A 25645-nucleotide genomic window follows, 5' to 3' on the forward strand; every position below is an offset into this window, starting at 1 on the left:
TCTGGCTCCCTGCTCAGCTGGGGAGTCTGCTTGTGGATTCTCTCACTCCTTTTCCTCTGTATCTCTAAAATAAATAAATAAATCTTTAAAATAAATAAATCTTAAAAAAAAACTGATGGTAGAAATTACAAAACAAAACTGTGGTAAGAAATAAGCATTCACTATCATCAGACTGTGATAGGTCAAGCTCATTAGGGTTTAAGGATTAAACTGGTAAACTGAACCAGTCCAGAAAGTGGTAGAATGGACTGGTTAAGAGCAGAGTGCCTGACCGAATCCTTCCTCTGTCACTTCCTGCCTGTGAAAATGATAGAAAAATTAAAAGGAGTCAAGAGATGATTTTGTTTTGTTTTGTTTTTTTTAAGTAGGCTCCATGCCCAGGGTGGAGCCCAGTGTGGGGCTTGAATTTATGACCCTGAGGTCAAGACCTGAGCTGAGATTAAGAGTCAGATACTTAACCAACTGAGCCTACTTGATGAAAAGGAAAGCACTAGAATGGGGAAATATTTGAGATAGTTAAAAGTTTAATATTGCAATATGTGAACACATATTTCTAAGATTATGTTCAAGGGGATTTTGTATCTAAGAGATGGTTCACACCATAAGACATATAAAATAACAAAAGAATATTGAATTATTTAATCTGATAATTTAAAATGTAATCTTAATGCTGTGATATCATAAATATTTAGTATGTGAACAAAAAGAGGAATGATTTTTAAATCCTGGTAAGTCTAATGAGAAACAAATGTACTGTAATTTTTCTTATTGAGTACTCTTCAGCCACATGTAACAAGAACCATTAAAATGATTTTTTTTAAAAGATTTATTTATTTATTTGAGGGGGAGCATAGAGGGAGAGGGAGAGAGAAACCCAAGCGGACTGCACTGAGTGCAGAGCCCAACACGGGGCTTGATCCCATGACCCTGAGATCTCGACCTGAGCCGAAACCAAGAGTTGGACGCTTAACAGACTATACCACCCAGGTACCCCTAATAAAATGATTATTTTTTACCCAGTAACCTCATTTTTGGAAATGTATTCTAGGGAAAGAATTTAAAGGAATAAGAACATCATGTGTAGATCTTTGAAAACAAGATAATTTATATAAATTATATATAATTATATATAATATGATTTATATAAATTATATAATTTATTTATAATTATATATATTATGTCTTTAAAAACATAATTTATATAAATGATACACAAAAAGATAAAACAGCTTTGAAAGCAGCCTAAATACTCACAATTTTAGTATTTAATGGATTATAATGCAACCATTAAAAATTCAAATAAAGAAAATCTGTCAGTCTGAGCCTCCCCATTAGATAAGATAATAAATCCCAGTGGCATTAATAAGTACTGTTCCCAGGGAAGCTTTTGAAGAAATCATGGAAATTTACTTGTAGGTAATATATAAAACAATGGAATGCAAGACAGTATATGCTGTATTTGTTAATTATGTGAAAAATTTACATATAGTGATATAGGCAAATTTTACCTAAGTTATTGGAATTTAAGTTTTTTTATAAGGATGATGGAAAAGTTATCTCAGGAGTTCAGGGGGAAACTCATGTGCACCAACAAGCAGCGGCCTTTCAGACACCTCTGACAGTTGCTTGTGTTTCTGTTGTACAGTGCTTGTTTCAGGTTCTGGTAAATGTTTCCTGGAGTGGGAAACCCGGGAAGCCTAGCATTGCCACGGGGGCAGTGAGCACCCAGCATGGATCTCTCCTGCAGCTTAATGACACCTTGGAAGAGAAAGAAGTTTGTAGGTTTGTACCTGCTTTGATGTGACCCTACTGATGCCTGCAGTTTCGGTCTGGTTGTTCCCTATTTGATTTTTAGCTTTTCATTCCTTCAAAACATTTTTTTAGGGGCGCCCGGGTGGCTCAGTCGTTAAGCGTCTGCCTTCGGCTCAGGTCATGGTCCCGGGGTCCTGGGATCGAGCCCCGCATCGGGCTTCTTGCTCGGCGGGAAGCCTGCTTCTCTCTCTGCCACTTCCCCTGCTTGTGTTCCCTCTCTTGCTGTGTCTCTCTCTGTCAAATAAATAAATAAAATCTTAAAAACAACAACAACAACAAAAAAAACCATTTTTTAATATCTTTCCCAGTCTGCCCTCAGGAATGCCTGTCACACTCTGCCTTGATGACATTACCGTAATCCAACTCCTTATGTCCTAATCTAACCATTTTTCTTAATTTTACCATGTCTTTATAGGCTGAAATACAAATTTGGAGAATTTGGAAACTATTCACTCTTGGTAAAGCACACCCATAACGGAGTCAATGAAATTGCTTGTGACATCGTTATCAACAAGAATCCAATTGACAGTAACCTTCGTACGTATATGCTCTTTGTTGATTTTTTTTAAATTTGTGTTTTAAAGGTTTTAGTTTTTGAGTACTGTTTATAACACTCTCTGTACTTTAAAACCTGGATTATCTATCTTACTTAGTTATGGTATATTTATAATGATTGTGTCATTGGTGTATACCAAGAAAATTATGTGATATATAAGAAAATTGTATGATCAACATATTCTCATAGATGTTATTTAGTTTAATTATGAAGCATAAATAAGCCAAAAAAAGTTAATGCAATAGAAAGAAACTAGAAATAGGGCAAATGACTGTCAAGTATCTTTCCTTGTTTTAGGATCGTATTCCCTGTATGGGTCTTACAGGGACAGCCCAGAAGTCCCTTAGATTAAGGACTGTTCATTCTTCAATAACTCCACTGAAGAGTATCTGTCAGTCTGAGGGGTGCCAGGGTGGCTCAGTCAGTTAAGCGTCTGCCTTCAGCTAAGGTCATGATCCCAGGGTCCTGGGATCAAGCCCTGCATCAGGCTCCCTGGTCAGTGGGGAGCCTGCTTCTCCCTCTCCCTCTGCCCCTCTCCCTGCTTGTGCTGTCTCTTGCTTTCAAATAAATAAATAAAATCTTAAAAAAGAAAAAGAAAATCTGTCAGTCTGAGCCTCCCCATTCGATAAGATAATAAATCCCAGTGACATTAATAAGTACTGTTCACAGTGAAGCTTTTGAAGACCATAGGGTCATGTCAAAAGAATGGAAGAGCCAACCTGAAAGGGCCAACATGGGCCAGTTTAAGCATTAAAAAGAATAATGAATGTAATTGATGGAAACACATTGAATCTATAAAAACCAATGAGTCTCTTATGAAACTTAAAAGAAAGAACCCCTTCCCTAAAGAAAGACAATACTTTGGTTGCCTTAGGAGGTAACAAGGACACCTGATAACTGGAGTGACTTAAAATTGTTAATTGAAAGGAAGGATCTAAGCATTTATCCTGCCTTTCTTGTTTTAATTGTATTTTAGGATAACTAAGTAGTCTGAGATGATGAGGGTAAATTCTTTAAGGAATGATTCCAGCTAATACATGTGGCAGAATGGCAGACTATTTCGTAACTCTTAATGAAGGAACTGATGTAGGCAAAAGTCATGAGTGGATGAAACCATCACATGAAAGAAGACCTGGCATGGGAGGGCCACACTTTCCCCAGCCTGATGTGGGGAGTGGGAAAGACACGGCACCATCTGTGAAGCATTCTTGCCCAAAAAAGTTGAACTTTGTTAGTCAAGCCTCTACAGCTAATTGCCCATTTGCAGAACATTTGGAGGATAGAACAAGTTCAGTGACACCATGAGGAAGCTGACTGACAGATCTAGAACATGAGACGTCCTCATAGACGACTTGCTTCAAACAAGTCAGTGGCTGCTATGTCTGAATGCAACTAAAGAGACATAATGAGCAAATAGAAAATGTGAACCTTGTTTGTATCCTGATCTGAACACACTAACTACAAAAAACATTTTTGAAATAATTAGAAAAATTGGAATATGGACTCTGTTAGCCAGAGAGGAGTTATTACTGACATGGTGATTATATAATAAAACCCATTTTAAAGAAACTTTTAATTTTGAAATAATTTTAGACTTACAAGAAACATTGCAAAAAAGGAGCTTCCAGTTTCCCCTAAACCCCTAAACTATATAATCATAGTGCAGTTACCCATATATAATGATCAAAACCAGGACATAGTGCTATTAACTGATGTATAGGCTTTTCAGATTTCTCCCGTTATCCCTTCTAAGTCCAGTTGTTTGGTCCAGGATGCAGTCCAGGATCCCACAGCCCAATTAATTGTCAGGTTCCTGCAGCCTTTCATTGTCTTTCGTGACTTTGACACTTTTGAAGAGGACCGGCCAGTTATTTTGTCATTGGCACTTGCTCGCTATTTCCTCACACCTAGGTAGAGGGCATGCATTTTTGGTAGAAGACTCCAGAAGCCTCCTCAGTGGGCCATGTCACGGGTTGCACGATGCCAACACATCTTCTGTGAGGCCTGTGTTTTAGAGATATATACTGAAGATGGATGGAGGAAATGACACGTCTGTGATTTGCTTAAAAATACCTCGGGCAAAGACACAGAGGCAGAGTAGCAACAGAAGAAGCAAGAGTGACAATATCTTGATAATTCTAGAATCTGGGTGATGGGTATACGTGGGCTTATTATGCAAATCTCTGTTCTTTTATGCATGTTTGATATTTTTCATGATGAAAATGAGCACTCCCCTAATGATGAATGTTCTCAAGTGTTTATAGGAAAGTTAGCAGAAGAATACAAGGTTTTCCCTCACTTGTTTTGTTTGCGTTTTTCATTTACAGATTAAATGTAGTGATGTGACAGCTTTGATGCTTAGGATGACATTTTGGTGATAGGGTGTTTTCTTTTGATTTTTATAGCTGTGTGTATTGCGTTCCTTGTTGGTGTGGCGCTCATCATTGCAGTATCCTTTCTGAGGTTGTTGTTGAGGTAAGCAGATGTTAGGGGGGGCACAATTGGGGGAAGTAGAATATAGAAAAAATATATCCAGGAAGGCTGGTTTGATCCTTTCAGTGACTGTTATTCTTTGATTAAGTAAATACTTATTGGGTCCACCATGCCTGGTTCCAGCCCGGGGTATCAGGGATTGATGTTGAATAAGAGATGGTCCCTGACTTCAGGGAAATGATCACCTAGTTCGAATGGATCTTTGCCTTCAATCTTCCCCAGTGGCTGAAAACAGAGAAGAAAATGCTTGAGAAGTCCTTATTTCCTGAAGGATCTCACAGCCTGCTTTTGCAGTTGAGTGGGAGTGGCCTGGACTGATCTCAGGAGGCATCTGTGCATTGCTGTCTACCTCTCCTCCTGTCCGGCTCTGAGCTCTGAGGCCACCCCTCTGGCCCAGCTTCCCAGCTCCTGCCAGCCAGGCATCGGGCAGCAGAGATGGAGGATGGGGTGCTGGACCTCTGGACCTTGGCGTGCACTTGCTTTTCCCTGGTTGGGACTGGCAGCTTGGCGAGGGGATTCTTTCTTGTCTCTCTGCCTGGTTAACAACGAGTCTGGAGCAAGTGAATGAATAGATGGGGAAAGAAAAAGAAAGTCACATAGATCCAGGCCTGGCAGATCACCTTTCAAAGGAAAGTTCTTTCATGTTTTTAAAGAAGTAAAATTGACGGAATTTTTACATGTACAACCTGTTAGGGTCTGGAAGGATCACAAGATTTTATGGGTGAGCCGTCTCCAAACTGGGAGGAAGAAAACCTAGTCTTTTAAGTGTGCCGCCTTGAAGGAACCTAGCAGCTTTGGGGAGTTCACGCACTCTGACTCTCTCCCTTTGTGCATCCTAGAAATACAAGGGTCTGTAAGGATAAAAGGACTACTTCTTGCTCAGAAGCACATTGTTTTTTTTGTTTTTTTTTAAATTTTTTATTGTTATGTTAATCACCATATATTACATCATTAGTTTTTGGTGCAGTGTTCCATGATTCATTGTTTGTTCATAACACCCAGTGCTCCATGCAGAACGTGCCCTCCTCAATACCCATCACCAGGCTAACCCATCCCCCTACCCCCCTCCCCTCTAGAACCCTCAGTTTGTTTTTCAGAGTCCATCATCTCTCATGGTTCGTCTCCCCCTCTGACATACTCCCCTTTTCTTCCTCTCCTGTTATCTTCTTCAGAAGCACATTTTTAACTGAACTGCTTTTTAGGGGCAGAGTATAATTTCAGCAGAAGAGTTTGTTTGAATCAAGATTATCTTGTCAATCTTTTGATAGGATGCAAATACTATTCCAGTTTATTACAGTGTTTTCATTTGCTCCTTTTAATATCAGTGGATCTATGGCATTGCTTTCTAAAGTAATTGGTAGCTGATCTCGAGCTCTTGCAAAGGGAAGAAATCCCACCTCATTCCACTGTGGAGTTGAAACTCCTTGTAGTGTGAGGTTCTGCCTCTGCAGCCTTGCAGGCGGGATGCTCTGCTGGCAAAGCAGGAGCCCTTGTCCCTTGCCCCAGCACTTTCCAGCATGCCTCCAGAAGTCCAGGGATGTTCGGGTATGTCGGAACTGGAACAAAATCTGAGGCGGTAGTAAGAATACAGGATCTCTCTCCTTTTGCTGGGAGGACAAGCATGTTCAAGAAAATTATGTGCGTTTCTAAAATTTCAATTTTTAAATATCTTATTTTCTCCTTTCGCCCTTCCTTAGATGTCTCAATTTTAATATTTTTCATGTGATGGTGATGTTACCAGTGCTGAATAAAGTAGAAATAGGAGTGAGTTGTGGGGAATAAAGAGAAGAAATAAGAATATATGCATTAGATACGTGGGTGATGTTTAGAGACTGCTTTGAACAATTAAACTGGCGAAAAAACTTACAAGACAGAGATTGAACTGGCTATTTGGTGATACTAAGGAATTATTGATAATATTTTAAAATGTAATAATGGAACTGCAGTTGTGTTAAAAAAAAGGGAGGCTGTTTATCTTTTAGAGCTACAAACTTCAGTATTTATGGATTAAATAATATCATGCTTGGGATTCTTTAAAATAGTCAATCTAAGGGCAGGCAAGGGGACGGGGTGGGAGTGTGGATGAAGTAAGATCTACCACACTTAAAGACACTTTAAAATGTTTAATTCTTTGACTTGTATAGAGTATGAACTTCAAATGAATCTTCTTTCAATACAGTATCCAGTCGTTTTGAAAATTCTGCCAAAGAAAATAAATTAACTGAACTTTTTATTTATTTACAGTTTGGATGACTTTCATAATTGGATTTCTAAAGCAATTAATTCCCGGGAAACTGATCGTCTTATCAATTCTGTGAGTTATTAGAATGCATCATGTGTGCTCTGGGTGGTTTTCTAGATTTGGAATTTGTAATTCCCTATTTAATAATCTTTATTATCTGGTTTAATTAATCTTATTTATATTGTGGAAGGCCAGGTCTGTCGTGTGTTCTGTATCCTTAGTAAAGAGCAGGCAGCATTCTCTTCAGCTCTGGTGAAGGGTACCGTCCCGCTTCTCTTTCTTGGTGAGGTTGGAACTTTGGGTTGCATTATATGCACAGTGTGGAGACATTTTTCTCTCTGCAGGCAGCACTGTTGAATCGATCCAGTTAAGTAGAGAGTGTCAAGATAAAAACAAAAGAATAGAGCCATCAGTATGAAATCTACAAATCGATGGCCTCCTATGGTGATTAAACATACTACTTCTGTTAGTAAATTCATTATGGACATATATATGTCCACTTATGGACATATTTGCTTATACTCTTGTACCAGACGCACTTATCGACCAGTTCTTTGTGGTCGTTCATCAGCGTGGCTCAGCAGACATCTCAAAAATCAAATGTGAAAAACTAAACCTCTGGGTGGGATCTTTACAAAAGTAAATTAAAAGATTGTTCAGGACAATGATTTTTAGCTCTTCTGTCTATTAATTTCTTCCCTAAAAAACAGAAAACTGAAATTAACTCAGTAGTATTATTAACTGGCATGTTTCTCTCCCCATTTTTCTGAAGGAGCTGGGGTCTCCAAGCAGGGCAGGCTCCATCGGTGGTGATGCTCAACTGGAAGCATGGTGTCCGCCCACTGCAACGCCGCGCCTCCGCTGTGTAGACACATTCAGGGGGTATGTGGGGCTCCCTTGGGACATTGTGGGCACAGGTAGTCTAGGATTACATGTTTACACATAAACACATTTTTTGGTATTTTACATATCTTTTATTTTGTAGGGTAGGCAGGACTTCTTGCTGTAAAAAATAAATCAGTGGCCTCTTTTTACTTGAAAACTGTCATGATAGCAAATATAAAGTTGCTAGAGAGGAATCAAGGGTTGAGGCCAGAACCAGTTTCCACTGATAGGTAGATTCTGCCGAATTAAGGTCATGTGGGCAGGCAGCAGCACACGGGTGGGGCCTCCCCATCCATCTGCAAACCGGCTCCCCCATCGGACAAATGAAACACCAGCGTGCGTCAGGCCTGGCCCTTCCCCATTGCTAGCAAAACAGCTTGAATATCAGGCCCTCTGGGAAGCAAATCCAGAGTCCTACAGCAAGTTGTATTTTATTTTATTTATTTTTTTAAAGATTCTATTTATTTATTTGATAGAGAGAGACAGCGGGAGAGGGAACACAAGCAGGGGGAGTGGGAGAGGGAGAAGCAGGCTTCCTGTGGAGCAGGAAGCCCGATTCGGGGCTCGATCCCAGCACCCTGGGATCATGACCTGAGCCGAAGGCAGATGCTTAACGACTGAGCCATACAGGCGTCTCCAGCAAGTTGTTATTTTATTTTATTATTATTTTTTAAAACATTTTATTTTATTTATTTGACAGAGAGAGACACAGTGAGAGAGAAAGCACAAGCAGGGGGAGTGGGAGAGGGAGAAGCAGGCTTCCTGCTGAGCAGGGAGCCTAATGTGGGGCTCAATCCCAGGACCCTGGGATCATGATCTGAGCCAGAGGCAGAAGCTTAGCCAACTGAGCCACCCAGGCGCCCCGCAAGTTGTTATTTTAGAGTTCAGGTAGAAGAGTGAGGGCCAGGAACCAACTCTGAAAATAAAGTATAAAACCATATAGCTGAAAATAAACATGTTGGTGTTAGGCCTTCCATTTCTGCCCATGGAGGGCTTTTATTTTTTATTTTTTTATGAAGTTTATTTATTTATTTATTTATTTGAGAAAGAGAGAGAGTACCAGACGGGGGAGAGAGAGTAGGAGAAGCAGACTCCTCACTGAGTGAGGAACCCCATGTGGGGCTTGATCCCAGGACTCCGGGATCATGACCTGAGCTGAAGGCAGACACTTAACTGATTGAGCCACCCAGGCACCCCTCATGGAGGGCTTTAAAACTCCAGTAATAATTATAATTCTATCCCAGCCTCCCAGACACTGAGTGCTCCTGGGGTGCATATTGGAAACCAGGCAATAATGATAACCATTGCTAAGAATTTTTGAATTCTCACCCTGTGCCAGGCACTGTTCTTACTTGTTGTAGTTTATTCAATCTCTTCACAATCCTGTGAGGCATATACTTTTAATATGCCTGTTGTACAGGTGAAGAGACTGGGCCATAGAGTTAAGTAATGTGCCCGAGGTCACTCGGGGACTATGTGGGACGGCTGGGATCTGACTCCAGGAGTTGGGCTCCAGAGTCCCCACAGATAACCACAATGACACACTCAAGGCTTCATTCTTCAGTATCCTACAGAATTAGCATCAAATAGTAGCATATTCAGAGTCTTTTTTATCGTATTCCTTTTTCTTTTTTTTTAGGAGAGTGATGGGGAGAGGGGCAAAGGGTGAGAGAGAATCTTAGGCTCCACACCCTCTGTGGAGCCTGATGCGGGGCTCGATCCCACAACCCTGAGATCATGACCCGAGCCGAAACCAGGAGTCAGAAGCTTAACCGACTGAGCCACCCAGGTGTCCCTGCTCCTCTTTTTTTTTTTATTCCCATTGCCGCTTTTGGAGATGAGATGTTTGCAGATAGATGGGAACTAACATTTATTAAGTGCCTAAAATGTGCCAAGCACTGGTTAGGCGCCATGATATAGATTATTTTCCTCACTGGTCCCGGGGGTCCCTGTGGGCGTGTTCCCTCTCTTACAGAGAAGCACACTGAGGTAACTGATGAGAGTGTTGCCCTAATAAAGAGTTGAGGGTGCATGATTTGAGCCCTTAGCTCTAATGACTGTATGCCTTCTACTGCGGTTCTTTAACTTGCAATATCTAAGTAATTAGCACAGAATTGAGTGATTGGAAATGTTTTGCTTTGTTTTCAAGTTACACAGTTCAGTGTCAGTAAATTTCTCTTAAGAAATCATGTTGGAGGGCACCTGGGTGGCTCAGTCGGTTGAACGTCTGACTCTTGATCTCAGCTCAGGTCTTGATCTCATGGTGGTGAGTTCGAGCCCCATGTGGAGCCTAGTTAAAAAAAAAAAAAAAGAAATCATGTTGGAAATGTTGGCAACAGAAGGTCTTTGTGTAGGGCCCTAATTGTAGTGATTAGACATGATAGTTTCCTGCTCTTTAAGTGTATCTGTGTTGTGACTGCCGTCAGTATGTGTGTCTCTTATCGTTGGGCCATTCCCTGTCACATGGGCAAGCCCTGAAAGTGTGCTTTTTTGCTGCTTTACAGGATAGCTCTCATCCTCATGGTCTTCGTTAATTATGGAGGAGGAAAATATTGGTACTTCAAACACTCAAGTTGGAATGGTAAGATATTTCCTAAAAGTAGTATTGCTTACGTAGGACCCCTCAGAGAAGTGTGGACAAGAGCATCTCTCAGCATCCCCTCAGGAGCTCAGAGACGAGGCCCCACCAGCGTCCTTTGAGTGCTGATCTCCTGCCCCCACAGAATGACCTTTAGATGATACTGTTCACCCTTTTGTTTAGTTCTTGCTTTCATGTGCTGTAGCCTTGTAATGCTTCACTGTGATAACACATGGTTGCCCAAGTCTCTGTTGCAGGGCTGTGGGACTCTGCAGAGCCGTTAAGAATTTAGTTGTAAATGATTCTTGTCATATTCTAGATATGCCTTTTATTACAGCCACATGGGAGTTCTGCCTTCTAAGACTCATGGTCCTCCTCAGGGTGCCATTGAACTCAGGTTGGTCTGAGTGGTGCTGAGTAACGGCTGTGAATCTGACTCAGTAGTTGGTTTAAGAATGGATTTTGAATACCACAGCTTGAAGATAAGAGACTTGTCCAGACTTCTACTCTGGCTCTCCCATGCCCAGTCATGTTCTTAGGAAATACCTCAGGCCTGGTGACTGGTTCCAGAGTCCCCAGGGAGCGTCTGTGTGTTTTCACAGTGTTTTCCTGTGAACTCTCTATGTGAGTTTACTTTCCATATATATTAGTATATAATGGAGCCATTCTAGATTTAGGAAGTATTTACATTCTAGAGTCGTTTTCCTTATTCTTGTGCTTGTGTTATTCTCCAGGACTGACAGTGGCTGACCTCGTATTCCCATGGTGAGTTGCAGTCTACCACCAGCTCTTCCATAGGTCATCCAAGTGTCCAGCTGATGCTGGAGCCTTTCTCTGAAACCATCCTTGAGTTCTGGGCCGCAGAACTATGTGCGGCCTATGTTGCTCACAGGTCCTTCCAAAAGTTGTGTTACTGGATAGTTCTTATACTTGGTATAGGGCTTTTCTAAAACCTGCATATAAAAGATGAGTGATTTCACAGGGAACATTTTGTTATTGTAGATATGCTATACAAGATCCTGGATCTTGTAGGAAACCATAAATTCTGAATATGTAGTTAAATCCCACTAATCCTGAAAATAAGTATAAAAATCATATTTCCTAAAAGAAGTGTAGTATATTGGCATCAGGAGATTCTGATAAGTATGTAACAGGGCAATGATAATATTAAATTAAAATTTAAAGTAATACAGGAGCGATGCGCTCTGTCTCTGATCATCTGTGGCTTGTTCACCTTGTTAAGGGACCCTGATTCCTGTACAATGTGGGATTTGTGTCTTTGCCTGTGATGCTTTGAGTGACTTTGTCCATCTTTAGGAGGTAGTACTAGCTATTGGTTAATGTCTTTAGTTCCTTGTGTTTCATCACTAATAGGAACTCAGGGTTTCTTGTTGGGGAGCTGGGGTTCTAGTTTGAGATGGTTTTTGGGTAGGAGGAAGTTTTACATGCCTGAAGACCTGGTAATTATGTACATTCTTTTTTTAAAAAGATTTTATTTATTAGGAAGTGAGAGCGTGCATGAACAAGGGGCAAAGGCAGAGGGAGAAGCAGAATCCCTGCTGAGCAGGGAGCCCGACGCGGGGCTTGATCCCAGGACTCTGGGATCATGACCTGAGCCGAAGGCAGACGCTTAACCGATTGAGCCACCCAGGCTCCCCATTTATGTATATTCTTTACGAGGTTCCCTATGGGAAATGTGTTCCCGTTCCTGTTACTAGACACTTTTATCCAATTAGGTGACCCCAAGAAAGGAAGCCAGAGGACATCAAGGAATGTAGCAAGAGCAAACTCTCACCTCTATTAACCCCACGCTTAATCATCAGAAAGATTGCTATTCTGTCTTTTTTTAAAAAAGAGTTAATTTAGTATAGTAAAAGGGAAGAAAAGAGGTATGCGGCTCAGACAAAATTAGAAAAAGTAATCTAGCTTTCGTTTTTCTTTCAGGAGAAAGAGTGAATTTAGAAATGATTGACATGTGTTGTTTGTTTCTCGGGGACTTTGAGGGCATGCTTCAGAATGTCCAGTTGTTTCGATTCTAGCATCTTTATCATTGTTTCTCTTTAATAATAAATGAGAGACTTGTCCTTGGAAATTGCAGTCAGCCCTGAAGAATTTTCCTTCTAGGATATGACTTGAAGGTGCACAAACCTTATAGTCCAACAGGGTTATGTTCTGATTCTTCCTTCAGTGTTATTTCAATAATTGGCTACTTTAGAAAAATCATGTATTGCTTCTTTTATGTAGTAGATTATAAAATATTAATGATATATAGACCAAAAAACCCACCCTAGAAATGACCACCTCTTAATAGCTGTCTTTTTTTCTAGGTTTGTCTTTATTATGGGGTCTTCAATTTTTCTATCAATGACTTCCATACTGCAGCGAGGATGTTCAAAATTCAGATTGCTGAGGAAAATTGCATGGAGGAGTTTCCTGTTAATCTGTATAGGAGTGGTCATTGTGAACCCCAATTATTGCCTTGGTCCATGTAAGTATTTTTCCCCCCCCTATTAGTATACATTCCGGTTGAAATATGGAAGCTACATGTCGTAATTTAAAAGAAATATAATTCCTCCATCTCAGGTACCTGCAAAAAAGAACAGTTATTAGAAAAATGTATACCTGCTTGTATAACTTCGGGCATTATTGTTACTGTCTTGGGACTTCAGACCTGGGAAGAGCGTCTAAGACCATTCAGACCCTTCTGCTGTACAAAGGAAGACTCTGAGTCCCGGAGAGATTGAAGTGTTTTCTGTGGTTCTTCTAAGTGCAGCAACAGAGTAGTAGAGCCAGATCAGGTCACCTGGTTCTAGACCCTGCCCTCCTGCCACTTTGGATTCATCGACTTTCATAATCAGGCGATTGTGTGGTAGTTCAAGAATCCACCTTTGTCATCGCCTGTATGCTGCTGGGTTGCTGGGAAGGAATATCTTTGTTATTGTTTTAGCAGTGTGAGTGAGCTAGGAAGGCTGAGGGAAGGACACACACCCCTTGCTTGGAACCCACATCAGGGTCAGGGAAGGCAGTAGTTGGCTGTACTCAAGGGGCTTCCAGTGGCATTAGCAAAACAGGACACAATTGTCTGGACAATAGCCAGATGGTCCCCTTGGACAAGAAGCACTAAGAGTAGGCATTGGGAGGAGGTAGAGGTCACTTCCAGTTGGGGTCAGAAGGAAAGGTGTCACATAATAGTTGATTTGATGCCTCTCCAAAAAGTGGGCCACTGCTCCCAGGAGAATACATTGTAGGATTCATTACATGGTCACACTCTTCCGGTGATGTAGCCATGTAGCCTGTAAGATAGGGAGAGTCCCGTTGGTGGCCTGTGCTGGGTGGCCAGGCAAGTTGCAGGTGGATGTGAGAGTTGCTTGAATCCGTACGCAGAACAACAAAGGGCCAGGAGAGGAACTTCAGGGCCCAGGCAGTCCTTGCTTTACCTCACACCCAAGGAACACATGTGTTCTTAGCCCCGTGTCCCAGCTGGCCACTTCCTGCTGGGAGTTTGAGCCAAGTCCCCTATGCCTATCTCCAAGAGCCTAGAAAGCAACTTAAGTGCAATGGAGGTATGTTTTCCCCCTTAGAAAACAATAATGTTGTCTTGGGCAGGAGGAGGAAAGCTGGCTAACACTTCACCTAATTTGTGCCTTCTGCAGTGTCTTGGGATAAGGTGCGAATTCCTGGCGTGCTCCAGAGGCTGGGGGTGACCTATTTTGTGGTTGCTGTGTTAGAGCTCATCTTTGCTAAACCTGTCCCTGAAAGTTGTGCCTCGGTGAGAAATCTGCTTTTAAACACAGGGTTGAGGGTGGGTGGGAATCACTGTATGATTTTCAGAACCCTCTTTAGTTCTGAGCACAGTACTTTATCTCAGTAGACTCCTTAACTCTGTTAGTCAAGTACATTCTTTTTTCCTTCAGTTAGTTATTTTCCTTTAGTCTTTACACCAATCCTTTTCTCTGTTATGGGGAAAAAAACACATAACATGAGATCTCCCCTCTTAATAAATTTTTAAATGTCCAGTAATCAAATGCTTTTTGATGGCATTAAATAATATCAGAATCATCTAGATTGCTAGTTCAGTCTTTGGGGGCATTATAGTACAAGATATATAGAAAACTCACAAAACATTTCAGTATCTGTATAGATGCTGTGAAGATTCAACTTGGAGGAAAAACGCCAAGGTAGGGTAGAGGAAAATGACAGTATCGTCTGTGGCTGTCCTTGGCTATTTCATATTTCTTATTTGTGGGAAGTATGTGAGAGCCTCACTTCTTTCACAATTGCTTTCTATCTTACTATAAATTGCTCTGTTGAATTAACGCAGGTGGAGCTTTTTCCCCCTAGTAGAGAGAAAAACTCAGGAAGAAATGTTTAAATTCTTCCACTTGGGGTCCTTAATAAATTAATATTGCTGAATTTATTTTCTAGCTCCTTTCTGTATATGTAACTAGCAGATTCATCACTGAACCCCAGATTTTCTTGGCTCTTCCTGTAATGATGGCTTGGTTATATGTCCTTGGAGTGCATTGGATTATTCATTTACCTGCTCTGTCCGCTGTGTCATTGTATGTGTACCCTCTGCTGTGGGTGTTCTTGAGGTGAAGTGAGACTAGACATGAATGCAGGCTTGGTTAGTCACATGGGACCTAAGATCTGTGGAGAACTCGTCTGCCGCCCCCACAATGGAGTGAGGGTTTGGGTGGGCCACCAAGAATAGGTGGGCTGTACTCCTCCTTCCTTCAGTCACGACAGCTCCAAAAGTTTAAATTTCATTTTCCTTTCTTAAAATGTATTTTTTTAATTAACATATAACGTATTGTTCGATTCAGGGGTACAGGTCTGTGATTCATCAGTCTTACACAATTCACAGCGCTCACCATAGTACATACCCTCCCCAATGTTTTAAAATGTATTTTAGCTTTTTTAATGACACCTGTATTGAGATATATTGCACATACCAAAAAACTCACAAGTTTGAAGCATGCAATTCAATGATATTTAGTATATTCACAGAGTTGTGCAGTCATCACCACTACCCAATTCTAGAACATTTTCATTACCCCACAAGAAACCCTGTACTCACTGCCAGTCACTCACTGTTCTCTACGACCCCCCCAGCCCCAGGCAACCCCTCATCTACTTTCTGTCTCTGTAGATTTACCTATTTTGACGTTTCATATACATGGAATTATACAATATGTGCCTTTCTGTTTGGTTTCTTTCACGTAGCATATTTTTCAAGGGCCATGTATTGGTGCTTTATTCCTTTTACTGCTGAATAATACTCTATTTTATGAATGTACCACTTTTTAGATATATTCATCAGTTGATGAGCATTTGACTTATTTCCATTCTTTGGCTAGTATGAATAAAGATTCCATGTATATTTGTGTACAAGTTTTTGTGTGAACATCTGTTTTCAGTTCTCTTGGGTATAGGAGTAGAATTGTCCAGTGATTTCTTTTTTCTTTTTTTTTTCCCCTAAGATTTTATTTCTTTATTTATTTAGAGGGCGAGCATGAGTGGAGGGAGGGGCAGAGGGAGGGGGGAGAGAGAATCCCAAGCAGACTCCATGCTGAGCACAGAGCCAGGTGCAGGGCTTGATCTCGCCTGAGCCAAAATCAAGAGTTGGACACTTAACTGACTGAGCCATCCAGGCATCCCATCCAGTGATATATTTTTAACTAATGTTTTACTATGATATTTCATGGAGAGGGGCAGGTAGACCACATAATATATATGAAATAAACATGCATCTATTTTTGTATTACTCCCATAAAGGCCAACAGAAGAATCACCAGGAATTTCCTGAATACATTTACTGCATATTTTTTCCTCTTCTACTTACATGTAGTTCATATTATGTTTTTTTTTTTTATAACCCCTCACTCAGGAGAGAAGCTGCTTTTCCCTTCGAGACATCATCTTCAGCTGGCCCCAGTGGCTCTTCATTCTGATGCTGGAAAGCATTTGGCTGGGCTTGACATTCTTCTTGCCTGTTCCTGGATGTCCTACGTAAGTGAGCCCACGGAGGTAATCCCTTTTTGCATGTCCTTTTCTGTCAAGTCAGAGCTTCTGGGGTGAGAGCTTGCAGATTTCCCGAGGGAGAGGAACTCGGTTTCACTCTTTCTTCTCCTTTGAGGCATTGTGTGTATGGGTGAGGAGTTTGGTGTATGTCCAGAGGAATGTCTCTGTGAGGCTTTTTCCGGGTCTGTTTGAAGGGAAGTTGGGCTGCCCACCTTAGCTTGTGGGGAGTAGTCAAGTCAGAAGAGCATCGGTGAGGAGTGCATGGCACCGAGGGGTCTCCGTGTTTGAGGCTCCTTGTTGGGCTGCAACAGTTGCCAGGATAAGCCTTATTCCCGCTGAAGTCTTGTCAATTAAGTACGTGTTTTCACTTTCCCAGTGGTTATCTCGGCCCTGGTGGCATTGGAGATTTGGGGAAGTATCCAAATTGTACCGGAGGAGCTGCTGGCTACATTGACCGCCTGCTTCTGGGTGATGACCACATTTACCAGCATCCTTCTTCGGCTGTGAGTGAGCCTCACTTGCACTTTGAGCTAGACCCGTGGGACCTCTGAAGTGAAGGAAAACAGAAAGGGCTGGCCAACTGGAGACTTTGTCCATTTAACAAACTATGATGGGAACTAATTTCTATTTGAAAAGTTCGCTGAGTTAGGAAATGTAATGTTTATTATGGGGCCGTGTGTATCCATTACTTTGGATTTGAGAGTGCAAATGCAGTGGATCAAGCATGTGGCGGCGTGCTTTTCCCTGTGGCTCAGGTCAGACTTCCTGGCCGCAGACTCTGAGGCCGAGATTCGTGTGCAGGAAGCTTATCAGGCCGTCCTTTTGGGATCAGCCCCTGCTGGGGATCAGAGGAAGCAGGAATGGGCAGAAAGGGTAGCTGGACTGGCTGGTAGTCACACAAGGCCTTAGCTCATCTCCTGGGGGGTAGACTGGTGCTTTAGAGTTGTTCTGAATTGGAGTGAGGCATCCGGCCATTGGATGCGGACTGCCCTCAGCAGGGGAGTGTGACTCCTGGAGAGGCAGCTCTCTTTAGTCAAGGACAGATCCAGAAAAGGGACTTGGCTGAGAGCTTTTGGCCATTAATATTTCTACCAGCTCAGGGAATGAATACTTTTGTCCTGAGAGGGGTGGGCAGGGGGATATCTGAGTAATGCACTGTGGGATCCACCACTGTCCATTGCCAAATGTCTGCAGTTTCTACATGAATGTTTGTTTTATAACAAAATAATACAGATATATTTTTAAATGTTATTTGCCATAAAGAAAGTTAGAAAGGAACAGCTTTTTTCTTGTTTTTGTTTTTAAGATTTTATTTATTTAAGAGAGAGAGAGCAATCAAGAGAGCACAAGCAGGAGGAGGGGCAGAGGGAGAGGGAGAAGTAGGCTCCTGCTGAGCAGGGAGCCTAACATAGGGCTCGATCCCAGGACCCTGATATCATGACCTGAGCTGAAAGCAGACACTTAACCAACTGAGCCACCCAGGCATCCCAGGAACAGCTTTTTGATGTTACAGTAGGGTTGACCAAAGGGAATAAACCTGACAGTTAGGAAGGTATTATGCGCAGTGTTGGAACCGGTTAGGGATGCCTCAAGTCACTGGCCCCTGAAGTTGAAGTGACTGCTCTGGGTCATGGCTCATCCCTGGGCTCTGTGTTCCCTTCTGGTATCACACACCCCACACTTTGTTGATTAGAAGTATTCTGCCTATAATCCCCACAAGTTGTCCATGAATTTCTGCAGTAAAAATGAAAAACATTGAATTCTGGAGTGTATTCAGGTTTGTATTTGATCTCCAAATTGTTTGCATGCATTTCATGGTGAGTTCTGCCTTCTTTTTCTGTTTTGTTAAGGTGCTTTATCACACTGAGGTGGCCTATGATCCAGAGGGAATTTTAGGGACCATCAACTCCATTGTGATGGCATTTTTAGGAATTCAGGTATTTGTTCATTTCATTAGGGTGTACATTTTTCTGACAGTTCATGATTATTCATTCATCACTAATTCAAAAACTATTTCATTAAAACAAGTAATTGGAAACATACCTTCTATGGTCTAATAAATTCTGTTACATGTGACAGATTGTCAGAACTAGAAATTGCTAAAATTCAGCACATGGAAATAATTAGGTATAATTCCTATATCTCCCCCCCGCCCCCCCCAATTCTCCTTGTTTATATGGCTTATTTTAGCAATGGAGACAGAGTAGTTTCTGGGTAAAAGGTCTCCCTGCTGGAGTGTGCAGGATGTTTGCGTACTGGTGGTGTTGGGAAGTCCCTGTGTCCCCTCTTGTCACATTTATTTCTTTGTGCACACTCTGTATGGTTTCAGGTTATGCATATTGTATGCCAAAGTCAATACAGGTTGTTCTTGGTTTATCTCACATGCAAATTTGTTAAAATTCTGAGCAGTCTAGATTTTTTTCCCCCCTAAAGTTCTCCTTATTGGTGTTTGAAACTACTATTTGAGCAGAGCTAATTGGGGGGAGGGAAAAGCATGTAAAGCAGCTGATGGAAGGCTCTGATGAAAATATTCATGTCCATGTGGCTTTTGAGTACCTGAAATGTGGCTAGTATGACCAAGGAATGAAATTTTAAATTTAATTTCAAATAGTCTCTGGTGGCTAGTGGCTGCCATATTGGGTAGTGCAGGTCTAAGGCATGTAAGTTTTGGCGATTCAGATTTAGAAATACTGTTCTATACTCACCTCTGTAGCACTTTATAGTTCACAGTGGGTGCTTTCACATATATTCATTTAATCCCTGCATCTGCAGATCTGCAGGGGTGAATCTGCGCCACAAGAGCAGCCTGGGGTAGGGTTAGGAGTGCAGACCTGAGGCCACACGGGATGGGCTTGAACCCTGCTCTACCACTTTCCAGCTGGGTAGCCTCGGGCATGTTTATCCCTCTGTGCTCTGATAGCAACTACTTCAGGAAGGTGTGGAGAGGATTGAATGAGTTAATTCATGTAAAATTCTAAGAACTGGCACATAGAAAACATTCATAAATTTTAGCTTTAGTTAGAAATTATTATGAACATTTTCTTATTCTTTGATGTTTTTCAGAAATTAATTCCTAATTTCAAGGGATTTTAGGCAAAGTCCAGATTGTACTGTTTCTGTTTCTGTCCCGGTCCCTCTTCTGTACTGTCCCGGTCCCTCTTCTGTACTGCTGCCAGACCGGGCCGTCCAGCAGGCCAGTCTGAGCTGGTCCCTTCTTACTGTTTTTTTGGGGTGGGGGAGAAGTGACTTTCCTCAGCTCCTTCTCACGCACGGGAGAAAGCCCATGCCTCACCAGTGAGACCCACAAACCTACCTGCCTCCCACCTTCCTGCCCTTCCCAACCCTTTAGCCTGTCTCACTGACCTGCAGCTCAGGGACGCATGGTCTTTTAGCCATTTGACCTGTTTCTGTGCATGCTGTTCCATTCTGCCCAGGATGCCCTTCCTGCCCGTAGCCTCAGCCGGACGGCACTTCCTCCCTGGCGTCTCCTCCCATCCTCCCTAGGATGGCCAGCCGTCAAGGGCAGGGGTGACGTTCCATTCCTCTCGGTAATCCCCGCATCTAGCAGCTTGCCTGGCAGATGAGTCTGTCTGTTGAGTGATTAGGACAGTGGATGAACACGAAACGCGAATATACTTTAAGCAGTTCTCTTGGTCAATCTGTGTTTTCTTCTCCAGGCAGGAAAAATACTCTTGTATTACAAGGATCAGACCAAAGACATTCTGATCAGATTCACTGCCTGGTGTTGTTTTCTAGTAAGTAACTGGTAAAATTCCGTCCATACATGTTTCAAAGAAAGAAAACGCTCAGCAGCACTGGACAGCAGCTGTGACCACAGCACAGGAGTTACATTCTCCACCAGAACAGCGGAGGAGAGGAACACATCTTCACACCTGAACTCTCAGGTTTATTTTCTTAGGCAAATGTCTTTATAAGTAAGAGTGTTTGCCGCCTAACGGCCAGCCGGAATGTGACGAAATAGTGTGGGTCCCGGTGGGGAGCCAGGCCAGGAAGAGCAGGGTAACAGCTTTCGGAAGTCCGCTTCCAGATTTCTCGGTGACGGAGAGTTGAAAGTTGGGCTGTTCATTTTATCCCTCACGTTTCCTCTCTAATTTATTTACTAGTTTACCTTCGACTCAAGAGAATGCTTTGGAGAGTTTTATTTTGGAGAATATTTTTAGTTATGCATCTTGAAAATAGTTTTCCAGTTAAAAGAATAAAATATAAGACACAATTTTCAGCCCTTCCTAAGTAATTAAATAACATATTTTCCAGTTTTGAAACACAGTTGTTTTTTGAGATAATATAAAAAAAACTAATATCCTTCTCCCCCTTTTGTAGGGGCTTATTTCTGTTGCTTTGACGAAAATTTCCGAAAATGAAGGCTTTATTCCAATAAACAAAAATCTGTGGTAGGTACAGAAAACAGAGTAATTTTAATGTTGGGTCGATGTTGCTGATGCTGGATATACTCCTCAGGAGCCCTGAAACACCTCATTCGCCTTGTAGGTCCATTTCGTATGTCACCACACTGAGCTCCTTTGCCTTCTTCATCCTGCTTATCCTGTACCCCATCGTAGATGTGAAGGGACTGTGGACGGGAACCCCATTCTTCTACCCAGGTAAACAAACCTCTAAGCTCAGAGTTGATTTGAAAGATTATTTATTTAAGAGAGAGAGAGAGAGCATGTACATGCAGGGTGGGGAGGGGCAGAAGGAGAGAGAGAGAGACTGAGAGAGGAAATCTCAAGCAGACTCCACACTGAGCATAGATCCCACCTCGGGGCCAGATCCCAGGACCTTGTGATCATGACCTGAGCCAAAACCAAGAGTCGGATGCTTAACCGACTGAGCCACTTAGGCGCCCTAGACCCAGTCATTTCAGTGACTCACTTCAGCCCTCCAGTTCTAGTGACAGTTACATTTTTCTGACCTCAAATTTCTGGTCTAGAAAAGATAAGTTCATGATTTTGGCTCTCCTTGTAGATTTACTAATCAAGAATTACATCATTATAAATATTTTCTGATTTTTTTTTTTTTTTTTATTTGAGAGAGAGAGAATGAGAGATAGAGAGCACGAGAGGGAAGAGGGTCAGAGGGAGAAGCAGACTCCCCGCCGAGCAGGGAGCCCGATGCGGGACTCGATCCCCGGACTCCAGGATCATGACCTGAGCCGAAGGCAGTCGCTTAACCAACTGAGCCACCCAGGCGCCCTATTTTCTGATTTTTGATCTAGCTTATACTTAAGTATTTAAGATATGCATTACTTATTTTGGGCAGTAGCCAATAATGTGTGTGCTTTTTGTTATTTTTCATTGGACTAAAGTCAAATTTCAAGAATTAAATAGATCAGATGTGACTCAGGAAAATATTATTTTCTGTATCTCTCCTCCAGGAATGAACTCTATTCTGGTGTACGTTGGCCACGAGGTGTTTGAGAACTACTTCCCCTTTCAGTGGAAGCTGCAGGACAACCAGTCACACAAAGAACATCTAACTCAGAACATAGTTGCCACTGCTGTTTGGGTGCTCATTGCCTACATTCTCTATAAAAAGAAGGTTTTTTGGAAAATCTGACAGCTCCAGCTGAAATGTGTTGCTGGCAGACTCTAGTGGGCCTGGGGGGAATGTTGAAGCAGCCTTTATTAAAGGGAACCGTGAATTATAAAATCAGTAGGATGTGTATTTCCTGATGATTGGGGAACATGCTGATGCGCTCTGGCTGGTGTACTATGACGCGGCTGTTCATCAGAACTCTGTGTATTTGAGACTTAGATGTTTGGAATATAATTGTCTTTTTTCTCCATCTGTAAATGGATATATTTAGAACTTCATTTTAAGGATTTCTCATTTAATTCTTCAAAAGGAAACTGCCATGGGCATTTTCCTTGTGTGACGGGTAAAACAACCTAAAGTCTAATTTTTATTGATCTTGTTTTCCTGTAGACTGCCTTTCCAAGTGCACACATGCCAACCAAGAAGACCATCATTTCTGTTGTGGCTGATCAAATGGGATGTGTAGCGATGCAGCCTAATATTTTTTGTGGCTAAGTGCAGTATAATATTTCAAGAAAGAGTAATTTCCTTTTCAGATCTGCAAAGCGTTGGTGGGTCCAAAAATGCCTTTCTATTGGCAGGCATTCTCTCCTTTTCCCCACTTGGAAAAGATGTTAAAATATAGATGTGTTATTCCCAGCCACTCTTGCTTATAGTTACAATACTCACGTACCTGTTCGGCTGTGTCCCCACTCGTCTTTCTCACTGTGTGTCTAGATGGTGGCTGGCACCCGGGGCTATAGTGTGGCAGAGAAGAGCACAGTCTTGCTTGTGGCGCCAGCTTTGCTATCCTTGCCGTGTGAGATGTCTGCCAGTCCCGTGGCCTCACTGGGCCTCTGTTCCCTCATCTGTGAAATGAGGGAGATAGTGATGTCTCTCTGGTGCCTTCCAGCTCTTAAGCTCATTGAGGTGGGATACATCAAGAGCTTTTCTGAAATCCTTAGGAAAATAATTTTATTACAGAAAACTCTTCAAGATAAATGATAATGAAAAGGTTAAAAAACCCCACCTCTCATTGGAGTGAATCTTTTCAGAGTGGCCCTCCACGGTGGAGGCACTTTCCTGTGGGCATCACAAAACTGAAGAAATAGTTTCTCAGGAGTGAAGACAGGAGACCACGCAGAGAGAAACAGCACTTTTCATATGATGCATCATCATGCTTAACGAATTTTCTGTGAGAATTCTGTCCGGAGGAACAGGCGGAATAGGTTGTCAGCCCACCCTTCCGCGGTGAGACGGGGCCACCTCCACGTGGCTTCAGCCGTCACCACAGCACGGACGACTCTCTGGCCTGTGTGGACCTCTGCCCCGAACCCTCAGCCCCACTCGTCACTGCCCGCGGGACCCTCCGCCCGGACGCCCGCCGGCACGCCAGCACCCCGTCTTTCCGCCTCTCTGCCCAAATTCACACTTTCCCTCTGCATTTTCCTAGCTCCGTGAATGGCTCTTCCTCTGGCTCTAACTGTGAAACTCCGTCACTTTTCACTCACCTTACCTCCTCTATGCCCCCTTTTCCATGCTCCGCCATTCCCGGGTCTTCCACCTGAAACTCCTGTCTTCTCGCTGCCGCTGCCTTGTCGCTCTAGTCCGGGCCTCCGTCCCTCAGTCCTTCCTCTGTCAAGTCACTATCCGTCGCCTCCAGGTTAAGCTTTATGCAGCAAGAGCTCGGGTAAGACCCCCTCCATACAAAATCTTCCCTCGAAGTTGGGACCGCTTTGCCGGACGTGTGTATAGTATATACAACCACCCTCGGGGACGCGGGACACGTCTTCCGGCTGCCTGACCCGCCCGCGCCCCGCCCGCGCCCCGCCCGCGCCCCGCCCGCGCCCCGCCCCCAAGCCCGCACCCCGCACCCCGGGCCCCGCCTCCGCCAGCCAGCCAGGCTCCTCCCCGCCCAGCACTTAGCACCTCCTGCTTCTGACTTTGGAGTCTTCCTGCTTTGCTTTTTCCCCTTAATTTTCCCCTGGGTACACTTGACCTTTAGACCCACTACTTCTGAAACACCTTCTCTAATCTCGTATTCTCATCCAAAAGTAGTATTTTCTTCCTCTCAAAGTACCTTACTCATGGCGTTTTACCGCTTTCTACCTGGTATCATAGTTACACTTGTGTACCTGTCTCATTTCCCGCACTAGACGGTCAGCTTGTTAAGGGCAAGAATTATGTCTTGTTCATCTGTATATGACTCATGGTGCGCACACAGTGCCTCGTACTTAGGCGCTAAATAAACATTTATCAAAGCAAAGCAATGGTGGTTTTTGTTTTTAATATTTAAGTGCTGATAAAATTACTGTGTCCTGAGTGCCCCATGAAAATGTTCCTTTTGTTAATGTGTAAGGGGACAGTTGGTGAGGAAACCTGCTGCCCCCTTCTCTTGCAGTGAGTCATCGTGGATGGTCACACTGTGTCATCCCAAGTCCTGGCAAGTCAGGCTGAGTTGGGTCTCTCTGGATGAGTTATCCAGAAGCATTTCTCTCTTTTTCTTTTTTATGACAGAGAGCGCAAGAGAGCGCAAGCAGGGGGAGCAGCAGGCTCCCCATTGAGCAGGGAGCCCAATTTGGGGCTCAATAACAGGACCCTGAGATCATGACCTGAGCCGAAGGCGGAAGCCTAACCTACTGAGCCACCCAGGGGCCCCTCCAGAAGCATTTCTTGAATGGGGGAATATATATCAGGGTGTATTGAACGGTAGGGACAAGGAAATCCTGATTCAGCTGGGTTTTAAGGAAAACTTGGCTCATACAAGAAGGCCTGAGGTGGGCTGGCTCCAGCTCACTTGCCTGTGAGGCCAGCGCACCATGACAGCCACACATACTCAGGGACCATGACACCCACCCAAAGGACAGGGCATCTCCTTTTGTGCATCTCATCACTTCGTTAGACTGAAAACCCTCCCCAGAAGCCTCTCAGTAGCCACCTCCTTGTGTCTCACTGGCTACGAGCCTCTCATCTGACTCGTGAAACCAGCTGTGACAAGGGACTGTGGACTGATGAGCCCACAGCATGGCTACATGGACGACCTGCTTTGGCAGGGGACGAGTGTGCCTGAGTGAGTGGCACAGTCAGGAGAGTGTCTTACAGGGAAGTCGGGGTCGAGTTTTGTTTTGTTTTTTTTTTTTAAAGATTTTATTTATTTATTTGACAGAGACAGAGATAGCGAGAGCAGGAACACAAGCAGGGGGAGTGGGAGAGGGAGAAGCAGGCTTCCTGCTGAGCAGGGAGCCCGATGTGGGACTCGATCCCAGGACCCTGGGACCATGACCTGAGCCCAAGGCAGATGCTACAATTAACAACTGAGCCACCCAGGCGCCCCTGGGTCGAGTTCTTAAAGTAATCAAGTAATAAAGCCCAAAATACTGTTCTAGAGTAGGGATGTAGTACTTGGATGTCGTTTATTCATTTTTTTGTACTTCCATTTATTTATATGTTTATATTTATAATTAAGTGAATAAATTGTTGCTCTTATACTTTTTGTCTTTTCACTCTGGCCAATAAAGGG

General features: G+C 42.9%; 1 protein-coding gene and 1 long non-coding RNA gene across 3 annotated transcripts in view; one reads left to right on the forward strand and one right to left on the reverse strand.

Annotated features, from left to right (window-relative positions):
* Positions 1–22263, forward strand: part of HGSNAT (heparan-alpha-glucosaminide N-acetyltransferase) — a 42081-nt gene extending 19818 nt beyond the window's left edge. The window contains exons 3-19 of one of the 2 annotated variants that reach the window (XM_088020979.1): positions 844–987; positions 1646–1782; positions 2228–2349; positions 4774–4843; positions 7106–7175; positions 7876–7985; positions 10493–10569; positions 11301–11331; positions 12894–13054; positions 14220–14335; positions 16457–16578; positions 16967–17093; positions 18441–18527; positions 20268–20345; positions 20932–21002; positions 21100–21212; positions 21986–22263. In XM_088020979.1, coding sequence (XP_087877105.1) covers positions 844–987; positions 1646–1782; positions 2228–2349; positions 4774–4843; positions 7106–7175; positions 7876–7985; positions 10493–10569; positions 11301–11331; positions 12894–13054; positions 14220–14335; positions 16457–16578; positions 16967–17093; positions 18441–18527; positions 20268–20345; positions 20932–21002; positions 21100–21212; positions 21986–22167 — 1818 coding nt within the window. In that variant the 3' untranslated portion in view covers positions 22168–22263. The remainder of the gene's footprint in view (positions 1–843; positions 988–1645; positions 1783–2227; positions 2350–4773; positions 4844–7105; positions 7176–7875; positions 7986–10492; positions 10570–11300; positions 11332–12893; positions 13055–14219; positions 14336–16456; positions 16579–16966; positions 17094–18440; positions 18528–20267; positions 20346–20931; positions 21003–21099; positions 21213–21985) is intronic. The other variant, XM_028124069.2, reaches the window with a different exon arrangement.
* Positions 12890–23900, reverse strand: LOC114224812 (uncharacterized). The gene is made up of 3 exons (XR_015767762.1): positions 23637–23900; positions 22820–23329; positions 12890–13153 (listed from the first exon to the last, which is right to left on the reverse strand). It is a non-coding gene; the product is annotated as an uncharacterized LOC114224812 (long non-coding RNA).
* Between the last annotated feature and the right edge of the window lie 1745 nt (positions 23901–25645).

The sequence above is a fragment of the Eumetopias jubatus genome, unplaced genomic scaffold (assembly GCF_037043125.1).
Source record: "Eumetopias jubatus isolate StellerSeaLion01/CBP00866 unplaced genomic scaffold, mEumJub1_p1.0 scaffold_2, whole genome shotgun sequence".
NCBI lineage: Eukaryota > Metazoa > Chordata > Mammalia > Carnivora > Otariidae > Eumetopias > Eumetopias jubatus.